This window comes from Notothenia coriiceps, unplaced genomic scaffold (assembly GCF_000735185.1).
Source record: "Notothenia coriiceps isolate Sejong01 unplaced genomic scaffold, NC01 NC01_scaffold00003414, whole genome shotgun sequence".
Lineage (NCBI taxonomy): Eukaryota > Metazoa > Chordata > Actinopteri > Perciformes > Nototheniidae > Notothenia > Notothenia coriiceps.
In genome coordinates this window covers 254750-269297 of record NW_011336115.1, presented here as the reverse complement: position 1 = coordinate 269297, position 14548 = coordinate 254750, and the positions used below count along the sequence as shown (strand labels likewise).

Here is a 14548-nt window from a genome sequence, read left to right as displayed (position 1 = left end):
AAGGTTGAAATTTAAATAAAAAAAGTGAAGTGAAATTTATGCCCGTCACCCTCCGTTCCACACGTATTAAACCACATGAATCCGAATACATTTGATTGTATGAAAAGATCTTAAAATAAATACGAATATATTTATTATAAACGTGTTAGTCCTTAACATCTATCACTGTGTATATCACCATTAAAACATATTTTAAAAGTTTAAGAAACCCCACACAGCTCAGTAAACACTATGAAATGTTGACTTTATTTGATCATTTCAGTAAAAACTAACGTTCATATTTCTCCTTTTGATTATTATAGTGTTGAACTTTCAAAACAAAGCACTTTGGCAAGTTACCACATCAGTTTTAAAATGCTTAAAAAGCACCGTAACTTTCATGATATAATTTCTCGGTCATAATCGGTTGTTTCCGTGAACGGCCGAATGTTGTGTGACGGCAAATGCTGCGGCTGCGAGGTATTGTGGGGCAGCATTTTCTCCTTTTCTTTCAGAAAGGAAGGTCCAGTGTTTCCTAAGCTAAAGGAGGTATAAAGGAAGTTTGAAACCTCCTTTCCTTTCATCTAGAGAATTCGAACGGCACTTATCATGGCTGCCACTGACGTACTTCCGGGTCATTTCATTCCGTTAGGAAGGTTCCTAAGCTAAATTGACTATTCGACTTCAGCCCATGTCTGTGAAGAAGCAGGAAATAAAAAGGAACTCACCTTGTGGTATAACCGGCAAGAGAGAAAGCCTTTGAGCTCAATACTGTTTCAGAAATAATCCTTGATCTAATAATCCTTGCNTAAAAAGGAACTCACCTTGTGGTATAACCGGCAAGAGAGAAAGCCTTTGAGCTCCATACTGTTTCAGAAATAATCCTTGATAATCCATGATATGGGGTTTCATCACCGCAGAATCTGCCGGTAGAATATCCCGCATGAGCTCAGCCCCCTCCTTTTTAAAAAATCAATTTCTCTTCTCTCTTTTAAAAAAAAAAGCTTTTTACCCCAAATCAGCACTTTTGAAATAGTAAGTGAAATAGAGGGATATGAGGCATGGCTAGAATGGGTGATCTGTTTGGTATTTTGAGCAAAACACTTCATAGACATGTTTTTAATATATTTTTATATATCTGAGACCTATGCTATTGCCTAAAAATGGCATGATAGGTCCACTTTAAGTTATTTTGAAATAGTAGACTAGATCAAACCAGAGCTAAAGGGAGATTATATAGGACAACTCCAAACTAATGCTAATGTTGATCCATATAATAAAACATAAACATATCAACTTAATAACCTTATTATGCTATATGTCAGTGCTGTGTGTACAGTGTGCACCACTGATGGTTCTGTCTTTAAGTACATTTATGAGGGACTTGAGCGATTGTATTTTAGGGAACTTTATACTTCTTCTAATGTTAAGATAAAAGCGTATTGATCCCTGGGAATACATTAAAAATCTACCCAACAGTATATAAATCCATTCAAATGTTATCAACAATAAAGTCATGATAATGCATCAATAATTAATATCCATTGATATAATATGCCTTTACATTTTTTCTGAAATGTTAATATATATATATTTTTTTATTTTGTATAAAATTGAATGCAGGTCTTTTACTTGCAACACTGTTTTTTTTTACACTTTAGTAATGCAGATCTGAGTACTTCTTCCCCCTGTGAACCCCCATTCAAGGTGTTTCATTGCTATTGAATACATTCACCATAAAGTGCTGACAGTGAGCAGGAACTGTGAATACTTTGTGGATACTGAAAAAAAACCTTGGGTTTGTTTTGATGCTTTATTTTGTTCAACTCAAGAGAATAAACTGGCTAAATGCAGAACACATCATAGAAGTACTTTCAGTACAACTTCAAATGGACTTTGACAGCTCAAGTGTTGTCAACATCTTTAAAAATCAAGAGTAGATGTCAGCCACTCAGAGTCAAAGAGAGTGCTGATGTTCAACAACAATAAGAATCCCTGAATAGGCCAAGGGGGTGGTTTGTGCACCACTAGCAAAGCATTATCGATGTTTGAGAGCCAGAAGATTTTCCTCTACCCTGTGTTTATTTCCACAGTCTGCGCCACATAGAGTCCGCCCCCCTCCTCCTGTAAGATCAGCAGCTCTCCTACTGCCTGCTGCCCTGGGACCATAATGCCGTGCTCTGCTCCGTCTGATATCACCACCTCCACCAGATCCTGCCCCACCCTCTCAGGCAGCGGGCTCTCCGAGGCGAGGGTCAGAGGGGTGGAGCTGGGGGTGGAGAGGTCGCTTGTGTGGACGTAGACGACATGTTGGATGTTACCTGAATGTTCCTCATCTCCTCCGTCTTCTGCTCTTGAGGTCTTAGTGCCTTGAAAGTTCCTCGCCTCCTTCTTCTCCACTTTTCCTCTTGCCCTTTTCCGATTTATGTACCCTTCCTCAAGCGAGTTCTTCTTGGGTCTGCCTCTGATTGGCTGCAGGTGGCTGGAGCCTGAAGCTGCTTGTGCAACCTCCGTCTTGCCGCTGCTCTCCGTCTGCTCTCCATGTCCTCCACCTGACTGCGACTCCTCCCCCTCCTCCCCCTGAGCCACCCCCTCTGCCCGGTGCTGGGCTTGGTGCCTCAGCAGACTTTGTCGCACCGTGTACGAAGCGCCACAGTGGCAGATGTATGGTTTCTCCAACACGTGGGACGACTTTATGTGTCTCCGCAGCTTAGTGGCCAAAGTGTAGCCTGAGGGAAAACAATAACATCTAATCTTAAGCACAAAAAATCAACAACTGATAAAACATTATTCTGTTGAAAGACACTTCTAAAACTAAATATGACCAAACCATTATAAAAATATTTGTTTCTAAATTAACGGTTTACTTCACCTCATGTTTGCAATTTAATTTAATAATTAGGTTACAAGGATTGTTAAACCAATGCTGTTTTACAGTAAAAAAAATATTAATATATATTATTTGTATAAAAAGGATAAAGCTAGTTTTGTTCTATGACTCCTGAAGATATACAGTACATCTTTAAATGTTTTCATTTTTTATGGTTTCAGTTATTTCCTAAAACAGCCTAGCACAGTCACTGTAATGCAGTCATGATATTTATACAAAAGGGTAATCAATAAATATGGTATTAAATACATTTGAGTAAATCCATCATTTATCTACATTACGTTATATATATCTGATGAGTGGGACATTATGATTTTGTTCCGCTCCAAACATGAATGAGTTCTTTCAGGGCCCATGCTACAATCTTCCATTTAGTATAGAAAAAACTACCCATATTCCTGCTGGCAAACCAAATCGAAAGAGGATAATTCGGTTTTCTGGGTCAGTAAAAAAGCCACATTTTGCCAACAAATTAATCAAAACAACTTATTAAGATGATAATATTCACAAAACCAGTTAATGCAGGTTCAAAGCCACCATGTGTTCACATTTGATTCCCCCCCAAGAGTGTTGTTTGATTCTATAATGTTGCCAACATGTTCCGACCTTTTCCACAGACAGGGCAGCGGTGGGGCCTTTCTCCCGTGTGCAGCCTCTCATGGGACCTCAGGCTGTGCGGGTCCCTCAGAGATTTCCCACAGTAGCTGCAGAGGAAGCCTCCTCCGGTGTGGGAAAACATGTGCCGGCGCAGGTCTGGTTTCTGGGAGAAGCTCTGGTCACACTCGGAGCACGGATACGGCTTCTCTCCGTTGTGAATTCTCAAATGAGACTCGAGGTTCCCTGAGAGACACACAGTCAGAGAGACATTTTGTTATATATAGTGGGTGGGGGGAGCAGGTCATTTGGGCATGTATTTTCCAAAAATCTGTGGGAGTTATGTTCTCTCATCAAAAATGTATGTTGGCACTTTATTCAAGGCAAGTTCATTCCTTAATGTGATCACAAAATATCCTGTTTCCTGTCTTTCACAATTAGAGGAATACGTTGACATTTGACGCAATGTGTTCCTTTCTTTCTGAAGGTCAGATAAGAAGATCAAGTAGTTATTGACCGTAAACACAGTTTGGTCCACAATTTTCTCTACAAGCTGATTGGCTAGGAGTGTGTGGGAGAGAAATTCCCTCTGGAGGAAGCTTTTCATTTTGGCTTTCGCAGTCCATTACATGCACACAACCCTATATAACACACCACAGGAAAGGGAAAACCTCAAAAATAAGAATAGGGCCTCTTCAAGTCAGACAGTCTGTGCTGAGATCTGCAGGAAGAAGAGACCATCGACCACAGCAGCATTTTTTAACCGAGCCCAGCTGACTGTAAAGCAGCCAGCTGGACCTCCAGCACCGGACTCTGACCTCACCTTTCTGACTGAAGCACCTCCCGCAGTGCTGACACACGTGAGGTTTCTCCCCAGTGTGGAGCTTCATGTGGTTCCTCAGAGAGCCAGAGTTAGCCAGCATCTTGTGGCACACTGTGCACTGCACCTGGGGGAGAATGAAAACACAAACGCTGCATGATTTATCCTACTTTTCAATAATAAAAGCTCAGGAGGAAAAACACGGCATGCATAGAAATTTTAAGATATTACTGGACAGATACAAAAATGTGGCCTAGTGGTGCAGGAATACAACTTTTGTTTGAGGGGAAGGTGAAGCAGCAAGAAACAGCAATTATTATGCAAAAATGATGCTCCTCCTTGGTCTTTGCAGATTTCAAGAAACATTCCATACACGAGAGAAAGATGCTCACTGTCCTTATTAAAAACAGAAACATCTGAAATTGTCACAACACAAGTGAAGAAGTGCTTAACGGGGGAATCTGTGGAGTGTACTTGTCGCAGTACTGATTGTGTAGATCCTCCAGCTTTGTGTTGAACATGTTCCTTGTATAAAGCTGATTTTAAAAGTATCTGAAAAGTAGCATTGTTTACATCCATGTTTAATTATAATAATACTCTATGCTTTGATACAACCATGTTTTCTATTCTTTGTTCTTTTGTACAATTTCTATATAATATATTATGCTGTTTGACCATCTTTTACCGTGAACTGTATATAAACTGTATCATCAAGAATAATGTATTTTTGATCTATTGTGAATATATTCAGAATTATCTCAATATTGATACAGACATACTGACTTTACCTCATATGTATTGTCTCTAAAAGCTCTTCAATAAAAAAGAAAAGAGATGGATAATAAGAATAAGTATCTGAAAAACTATAAATTTATCTTGTATTCATTTATTTGAGTTTTCTGTATGTTTCTGTACTTTGGTCTTCCCTTGTGGTGCTGTAACACTCCAAAGGATCATAAAGGTGTATCTTATCTTGACGTGCTTCCAAGATGAACAAAAACACACTAGTTCTAAATCTCATCGGGGAACCTTCACAGAGCAGTTTAAGAGAATCACGCCTCCTTACCTTCGGAGGCTGTGCGTAAACCTTTTTGCTGCAGTGGAGGAGGCGGTGGATGCGTAGAGAGGGCCGGCGAGCGAACGCCTTGCCACAGTGCTCGCAGGCGTAGGGCTTCTCCCCGGTGTGCAGCACCATGTGCTCCTTCAGATCCCGCTTCAGCCCGTAGCTCTTCTCACAGTGAGGGCAGGAGAAGGGACGCTCCCCGCGGTGACTCATCTGCAAATAATACCGTCATTATTTCTAAGGAAATGTATTATTACTGCTGCTATTGTTACTCTTCACTGACAGGAGGAAATTGCTACCTTGCTTGATGAGCTCATCCCTATCAAGGAAGCATTGAATATTTCTCCCCAAACCCCCCCACACACACGCACGCCGTTTAAAATACATCCACAGGTGACGGTGCTTGTTTTTCTGAGGCCATTTAGCTGTCAAGTGTTTGTTCAATGGATAACCGAGCAAAGAGGAATAAATAATAGGCTACAGGAAGACATCCTTAGAAAACAATAAAGAAATACAGAGGGAAGGAAGTATGTGAGGAAGGAAGAAAGTGTTATTATCTATCTATTGCATATATTAGTATGTTTGCTGTTCATTTCTTTCATTAATAAAAAGGAATGTTAGTAAAAAAATGCATGAGACATTTATTTTACTGTGTTGTTTGACAATTTCTTTTTCTGAAATGTCTTGCTTATTGTACCACATTTAAGAGATCCTTATTCCCAACAGTCTAAATCAGGCTCTATTTATAAATGGACCGTTTATGAATAGAGCCAGAACAAAGCTGCATTTAAGTTGATTTCACCATAAATTATATTCAGATTGGAGAGTTCAAATGCGTTAAATGGTGCATAGTTTCCTGGAAAGCGTGAAGACATTCAGAGCATTTTGAGTCATTTAAGTCTAACAAACCACTGTTAAATTAGGTAAATATAACTCTGCACACTTAGGCCACAGTGACGCTGGCTGTGGGCAGAGGCGAACAAGATTGGTTTTAGCAGATGGTCATACACCAATTAGAAGGTTGGTGGTTTAATCCCCAGCCTCTGCATTAAACATTTTTGATACACCACAAGATACTTAACCTTACACCAGATATCATGGCCAACTGTGCGTTAATGTGTGTGAATGATAGCCCTATTGTAAGCTTCTGTACAAATGGGTGGATACAGAAGGCAAAGCAAGCCATGAAAAGCGTCAAATAAATGCATTCAATTTACAGACTTAAAACTTTCAACTAGGGGAAGGAGCAAAAAGTTGCTTTTAGACATAATAAGTTACTCCAAATCAATTTGTATATATGAAATACATTCAGCATAGTTTATCAGGGACCTGACATATTTGTTTTGTCTTCAAATACATTGTGTTGCATTTTTAATATTGTTGGTAATTGATCGCAACTCTTGAATAACGAAAAAAACAAAACCTGTTTTAGTGCTTAAAGATGACATATTATTCACATTTTCAAGTTTATATTTGTATATCGTGCCTCTCATGTGACATTTTTACATGCCTTAATGTTTAAAAAGGTCTTCATACTTTTAACACTGCCTGTGCTGGAGCACCTATTTTCACCCTCTGTCTGAAACCAGAGCCCAGTCTGCTCTGAAGAAAAGAAGTTAACAAATGAGTCCTTTCAGGCAGGAAAAAGAAAACCCCCAAAAGCATAACAGGACTTGCAGACTAAGAAAATAAAGAGTTGTATCCCCTCCACACCTGATGGGCTCTGAAGCTCTCTGCAGAGGTGTAGTTCTTCCCACACTCCTGGCAGCTGAAGGGTTTCTCCTCTGTGTGGATGAACTGGTGTTTCTTCAAGTGACCGATCTGGTAGAACTTCTTCCCGCAGCTGGAGCACCTGTACCGCCTCTCTCTGATCCCTGCAGGCCACGAAGGGGTCGCCTTGGCAACACACGATGCTGCTGCAGCGGCCTCGACATCAGGGAGCGAGATACTTTCCGAAAGCTCCTTCTCTGTGACGGGGGTGGTGTCTTTATTGGAGCTCTGTTCCTCCGTCTGTTTAGATTGAACAGGGCCTCCGGGAGGGTGCTTCCCACGGCCGATCGGACAGTGAACGCGTCGCGGTTTAGCTGCCAGGCGGGAGCTGCAGCGGACCAGAGGAGGTGGATAGAAGCCTCCAGAGTCTGTCCCACCATCTGTATGTTTACTGTGTGACTGTCTGTCCTCACTACATGTGCTGTCTGTGTGTCCTCCTGCTGTTGGGACGTTGTTGTTCTCTATGAGAGCATCAGTGAAACTCTCAAGGGTTTTCTGGACTCTCCTCTTCCTCAGTGGAACGGTTGTCTGACTCCTCTTGATGCACCTGCGCGGGACTCTGAGCAGCACTTCCTCCTGCTTGTCCTCTTTCTCCTCTGTTTTCTCTTGAATGATCTGTATGTCGGGTACAACAGTCTCTGCGTCTTTTATGTCTTCTACTTTGTTATCTGTACGGAAAAAAAGACAGTAAACATTGTAAATGGTGACTCGGTTGGGAGAAAATGTGTCTGAAACAATGATATATAATCCCTCCTAAAACTTGGATGGGTTACATTTTAACATTGCACTGCTCTGTACATGTGTTTGATGATTCAAATAGGATTTGATGTGAATCATCAACAACAAAAAACATAATTCCATTTCAATGGTACATTTTCCTGTTTATCAAACTATTTCTTGGATAAAAGTGCCTGCAAGTTAGCTGCAAAATGCAAAACACTAGCTTTGCAGAACAGCATCACTGTTAAAGTTGTATCTATTGCACTACTGGATTATCAGCACTGATGACGTTGTAAGCCGCTGTGTAAAGTTTTAGCTGGTAATGCAAACACTTTGCATACTTACAGGTTAGTACTGTATGGAAAAAACAATGCAATGCATTTTGCTACTTTTACAAATGTTTATTTACATTTTGTAATGTCCATCTACAAAGTATCTAGTGACTGTATGCGTGGAAATATGAAGTGACATTTTTATACAAATTAATCAAATTCCTCTCTCTAAATTATAGTCAAGTATAGAGTAAGTGAACGTATTAAAGGAGCCCTATTGTGCTCATTCTTATTTACATAAATGTATTTTGTGCCTCTACTGTGACGTGTTTACTTTCAAAAAGGACTTCATTTTGCTTAGATTACATGTGCTGCAGCACCTTTTTTCACCCTCTGTCTGAAACTAGAGTCACGTACAATGTGTTGAAGCGCTAGCCAATAGAAGTGGGAGTGTTACATAATGATGTCATTATGTTACATGCACAAAAACGTATACAACACACTACAGGAAGGGAAAACCCACCAAAAGAATAATAGGGCCCCTTTAAGTTACCATCTCTGAGTGACTTATAAACATGTACAGAACATGTTCGGTATGTACACCTTGTACCTGTATATTCACATGTATGTACAATATTTATTATAAATGTACTTCTGTTCATTTTTTACTTATTCCCATTAAAATTAATTAGCTTTTAATTTATTTCTTCAATATATTTTCTTCAATAAGTTTCCTCATTAACTCGTAACTCTACATCCAGCCAAAAGATATAACACCTTTCTTTCTCCCCAACAATCAAATCAATATGTTCTACCACTACAATGTTATTTCCCTGCAGAGAGATGAATTGTTTCTTTTCCCGCTGCCTTTTATTTAGTATTCATAATTATTTTGGAGATGTATTCCTGATTCACAGGCTCGCTCTGTTTCCATCAGTGCTGTAAGAGCCAGGGTTTTAATAAGATAACCCCAGTGGAGCCACAGCCTGCTGGGGGCTTTCTGCATCGAGGCCCTCCTTGATGTCGAATCAATCACTGCACACGGATGCTGCTAAAGGCTGAGAAGAGCCAGGGTTTATTACTACAAAACAAACGCGCTTTAATTACTTGGTTTTTTTGCTGCAGTAATCATTAATTCCCATATAATAATATTCAGCTTTTAGTCTTTTTTTCACAAAGCACTCAAATGAAAACAATGGCTGTTAAATAAGGATTTTGTGGAAATTCTGCTTTCATCAGTGGAGTTGATGCTAATTCATCTACTAAGACCTTTTTGATTACAAAGGTTATTTAATTTAACCCAGAATGTGATTATGATTATGTGTTGGTAAGTGAGGTTTTTTCAAGGGTCAATGGTGTTGTCCACTTAGCTCTGGAGTTAAATGTCCCTCTAGCTCCTCCAGGTGGAGACAGTGAATGAATATTCATTCTGATTACATTAATCAAGGCCATTTAATGCTGTTTGGTACCACTTAACTGTAATAATTATATTGCACATTGTCTTTGTTGACCTAAAAAGGGATAATATGCAGTGGTAGAAGAAGTAATAAGATTGTTTACTTAAGTAAAAGTAGAAATTCTACAAAATAATCATTTCTGAATTAGAAAGCTCAGTGAGTAAGTGTGAGTATTGGCATCATAATATACTTAAGAAGCGAAATTGAAAGTACTTGTTAAGCATAATGGCGTGTTTCAAAATCATACATATGAAATTATGTCATAGCTGGTAAAGGTGATTAATATTTATAACCTATGACTATGTTTCAATGTTTATTTATTACTTGGTAAAAATTACAATGTTGGCTTCCAAAATGTGGTGGAGTAAAAGTATAAAGAAGCATCAAATGAAAATGGAGGTGGTGGAAACCAAAAACAGAGCTAAAATGGAGGCAAATTGGACCTGAGTGCCAGCTTAATAAAGATGTAACTTAGGTAGATGATATACAACAACAAATTAAAACTGTGGCCTCTCATTTACATTTTAATACATTTGCACCCGCTAGAGATATGGAACAAATTGATTAGTCGATATTTTCATATTAGTTTAATCAAGCTGCATGACAGATTTGAATAACCAAAGGGAGTAAGATAAAGCCAACCCTACACCTTCCTGGAGAATAAGGCTGGTTATGACCTCATTTATCCTAAAAACGAAAACAAACAAAATGAATGGATGTTTTTGTCTGATTGACTTATAATCAACTGTTGGTCTGTATCCACTACCTGGGAGGTTGTCCTGTGCCATGGAGTTTTTCGTGGTCTGACACTTTCCTAGGGTTTCTCCGCCCAACAGCAGCTCTGTTCCTGGCTGGATATCCCGACACACACGCAGACACACGTCCACACACTCGCCTGAACACACCTCTCCACAGGCACACTGCACCGACACGTTCTGCTGTCTTCTGCTCTGCGCCTGGCAGACAAATCTGTGGGAAATTAAACAACAAATGAATGCAAACAAAAATATGTTAAACAAAACCTCAATGTGGATTTACATGCTTAGTTGGATTTAATCAGGATTGAGTGTTTGTATTTCATTGAATAGGGAAGGATATGAAGGGAAGGATGCCGTTTTACCCCTGTGGGTGTCTCAGCAACGGTATGTATGGAACACAGTCCGAGATACAGATATTTGGAATAATAATAAAACTTCATATACGCTTATTTGTAATATCAGTATGGGTGGTACAGTTAAATCTATCCACTGTCTGTGACCCGTCACAGGTAACTTGGTTGCAGCGGAGGATTGTGCAATGATGATCTAGTTCAGCTCCCTGGGGGAGAAAAATATGGCAATGTTTAATCAGGACCCAGCACACAGCCAGAGGCAGGAGAAATTGTTGCCACTATACTGTGTACACAGCCAGAAGCAGAAGACACAGAAACCACAGAACACTAAATCAATATAGCTAAACCTCAAATATGAAGGGAGAGCAAGAAGAACGGGTAATAGAAAGCTCTTCAGTAAGTCAGCTTTGAATTCTGAGATGAGCAATTATAATATTCATATTCGAAATAAATATTTAAACTAAATATAATCAAATGATTCTTACATTTTTTTGATTTACTTATGTACTGTAGGCTGTTGCCCCGATTTGAAAAAATAAACAACAAACATCTTAACCAGGATGAAGAACTGGTTAACATTATATCAGCGAAACCTTAGCATGTTAGCATTATCATTGTAAGCAAACTGATATTAACAGTGAGTTCAAGGCACAACAGGCTCACAAAGCCTGTGAGACTATATTTCGCTTTAGATTCCAACGGAAAGTCCAGAGTTGATATAGAGTTGTATGAGTTTCAAACAAATCAAATAAATTATCGGTTGATTCTCGCTAAAAAATGAATACAAATATATCAAAACAATCAGGTTATGAGGATAAAAAGCCTAAGTTAACTTCTTGTGAAGCAGTGTGTCAACTTACTTGATCCAGACGCCTGTTTGTAGCATACTTTCATCTTTATTTGCAGCTTTCTCCATCAGTTCCTACAAAACATACATTTATTTTGTGTAAATTATTGTACTTAAATAAAGAGAACACTTATACGATAACATCATAGAATAATACTTTGTTGTCAAATCAAGTCTGAAATCTTTCTTGCATCACAGCATGTCCATTTCAACATCCACAAGGACTAATATTTAAGACAAGAATCAAGGAAACAAAACATTTAACATAACAATAACTTAAGAACATATGTGGAAAACCCTTAAATATACAGTTGATCTGGGATTTAATTTAGGATTGACTGATGCACAAAAGAGATTTAGTCTAACCTTATTAAACCCTGGGAGCCTGTATCTAAAATTTGATGGAAACAATTCATATTCGCTGCAGTATACAGGACTGTCTCAGAAAATTAGAATATTGTGATAAAGTTCTTTATTTTCTGTAATGCAATTAAAAAAACAGAAATGTCATACATTCTGGATTCATTACAAATCAACTGAAATATTGCAAGCCTTTTATTATTTTAATATTGCTGATTATGGCATACAGCTTAAGAAAACTCAAAAATCCTATCTCAANTCTGTCTGTGGTTCCCTGTCGTTAGTTTCCCTGGTGTGTCTAATTTACCCGATTGTGTTCACCTGGTGTCCCTGTGTTTTCTCCTCCCTCCTCACCTGTGACTTGTTTGTATGATTAGTCTTGTGTGTATTTAAGCTCTGGTTTTTCTGTCTGTCTTTGTCGGTTCGTCTTGTGATATGGCTTGTTCCTCGGTGAGTGTTCTGGTCAGNTCTGATCAATTATCAGTGTATACAGCAGAAATGCTTGCTGTAATAATAGGATTGCAGTGGGTTGAAGAGGTCAGACCAGATAGGGTGGTTATATGTACAGATTCATTGTCCATATTACAAAGCATACAATCAACAACAACTACTAGAGAAGACATTCTCATAGAACTGAATCATAGCCTGTTAAGACTGCACAGAAGCGGCATAGATCTGCAGTTCTGCTGGGTGCCTGCACATGAGGGGGTGAAAGGGAACGAGTGTGCTGATAGATTAGCAAAAAGTGCACTACAAAAGCAAATAACACTACCAGTTCAACTTGGTAAAGGAGAAGGAAAAGCAGTCATTAAGAAGAAAGGGATGGAGATCTGGCAGAAAAGGTGGGAGAAAGACCAGAAAGGCAAGGACTATCACAAAGTACAAAATACAATTACAATTAATATTCATAAAGAAAGAAATAGAAGGGAGGAAATCCTGATGGCTAGACTCCGAATAAATCACACGGCTTTGAATAGTACGCTGTATATCATGGGGAAAATCGACAGTAACAAGTGTGGGAACTGTGCAGTAAAAGAAGATGTAGAAAATATCTTGTTACACTGTGACATCTATAAAGCGGAAAGAGAACAATTAAAGGCTAAAGTCTTAGAGGCAGAGAGGGAGTGGAGTGTGGTTGGTTTTTTGGGAACAAAAGGAAAGGGAGTAAGAGCTACCAGAAAGGCACTGTTTAAATTATTGAGTGAAACTGGGGTAGGAAAAATAATTTAACATTAGGTCAGGAAAGAACATAGATTTTTTTTTAAATTTATTTATTTCATGGTTTTATTGATATATTTAAATTTTATTTTGATTAGAGCATAAGTTAAAGAGTTGGAATGATGTGATGATTCATACTCATGTACAGTAGGTGGCGGTATACACCTTTCAAGTTGTTTGCAATCCGCCAAAAGCAAGAGAAGAAGAAGAAGATGTCTCTTGTTTGTTTGATTAGTCATGTGTGCATTTAGGTTCTGTGTTTTCTGTTAGTCTTTGTTAGTTCCTTGTTGTTTTTGGACTGTGTTCACTGGGAAGAGTTCTGTCTGTAGTCTTGAAATAATCTGCATTTGGGTCCTGCTTGCCTCACTCAACCCTGACAGAAGGAACTAACCAAGAATGGGCCCAGCAGATCCGTTTGGGTTGGAATTACTCAGTTTTTCCTTTTCTTTGGCTGGCTGCTCTGATAAGTGGAGGGGAGCGTCTGGAGTTCAGCATCGAGAGGCTGCTCTGGCTGAGGCACACCAGATGGCTATGGAGAAGCCAGGTTTAGTGAAATTCTTACCTCGCTGGATTTAGGACTTCCTCTCGGTGTGTGATTCCCGGCCTGCTAGCCCCAGGCATGCTAGCTCCCTGCCTCCCAACTCCCAACCTGGCGCCGTACGCCTCGGTGTGTTCCGTCTGGAGTCGGCCTCTGCTTCTTCCCCAGTTCCTGCTCCTGTCCAGGAGTCATTCTCTGGAACTCGTCTGGCTTTTGGAGGTGAACGGAGCCTCCAAAAGACTCCTAAGAGAAGGAGTCGCAGGTCCAGGATAGCAGCCCTAGCCCCAGAAGCCATGCTTTGGGTTCCGGTATAGGCCCCAGCAGCCATGGTTCCAGCCCCAGTTCTGGCCCCAGCAGCAATGGTTCCGGCCCCAGTTCTGGCCCCAGCAGCCATGGTTCCAGCCTCAGTCCTGGCCCCAGTAGCCATGGTTTCGACTCCACACTGAGCTCTCCCCTGAGCTCCTCCCTCGACCTCCCCACTGGAACTCTCCCCTGAAGCTCTTACCTGGAGCTCTCAGTGAACTCTCTTCGAACTCTCCCTTGAGCTCTCCTACTGCAACTCTCCCCTGAGCTCTCCACTGAACCTCTCACCTTGAGCTCTCCACTGAACTCTCCTCTGAAGCTGTCCACCTGAGCCTCTCCTCTGAGCTCTCCCCTGAGCTCTCCTCCTGGAGCTCTCCTCTGAGCTTCCCTCTGAGCTCTCCCTCGACCTCTACACCGAACACTACTCCTTCTGACTCTCTCCTCTGACACTGCCAGCCAAAGTCGTTGTCTTGTGCCCTCCCCGACCTCAGCCGCGCCTACGGCTGACTGTGCCCCTCCGACCGCAGCCGGCCATGCGCGCGGCTGTCCTGTGCCGCTCGACGCAGCAGGCCTCTGCTCCCCGACCTCAGCTTTGGTACCGACGAC

General features: G+C 40.4%; 1 protein-coding gene across 1 annotated transcript in view; it reads right to left on the bottom strand.

Moving 5' to 3' along the window:
- Positions 1 to 1782: 1782 nt before the first annotated feature.
- The window catches only part of znf408 (zinc finger protein 408), a 40793-nt gene continuing 28027 nt past the window's right edge, over positions 1783 to 14548 (bottom strand). The window contains exons 3-9 of the mRNA XM_010766596.1: positions 11537 to 11598; positions 10332 to 10534; positions 7060 to 7784; positions 5350 to 5559; positions 4287 to 4410; positions 3476 to 3709; positions 1783 to 2708 (exon numbers count right to left, since the gene is read on the bottom strand). Of these exons, the coding sequence (XP_010764898.1) occupies positions 2050 to 2708; positions 3476 to 3709; positions 4287 to 4410; positions 5350 to 5559; positions 7060 to 7784; positions 10332 to 10534; positions 11537 to 11598 (2217 nt within the window). The 3' untranslated portion in view covers positions 1783 to 2049. The remainder of the gene's footprint in view (positions 2709 to 3475; positions 3710 to 4286; positions 4411 to 5349; positions 5560 to 7059; positions 7785 to 10331; positions 10535 to 11536; positions 11599 to 14548) is intronic.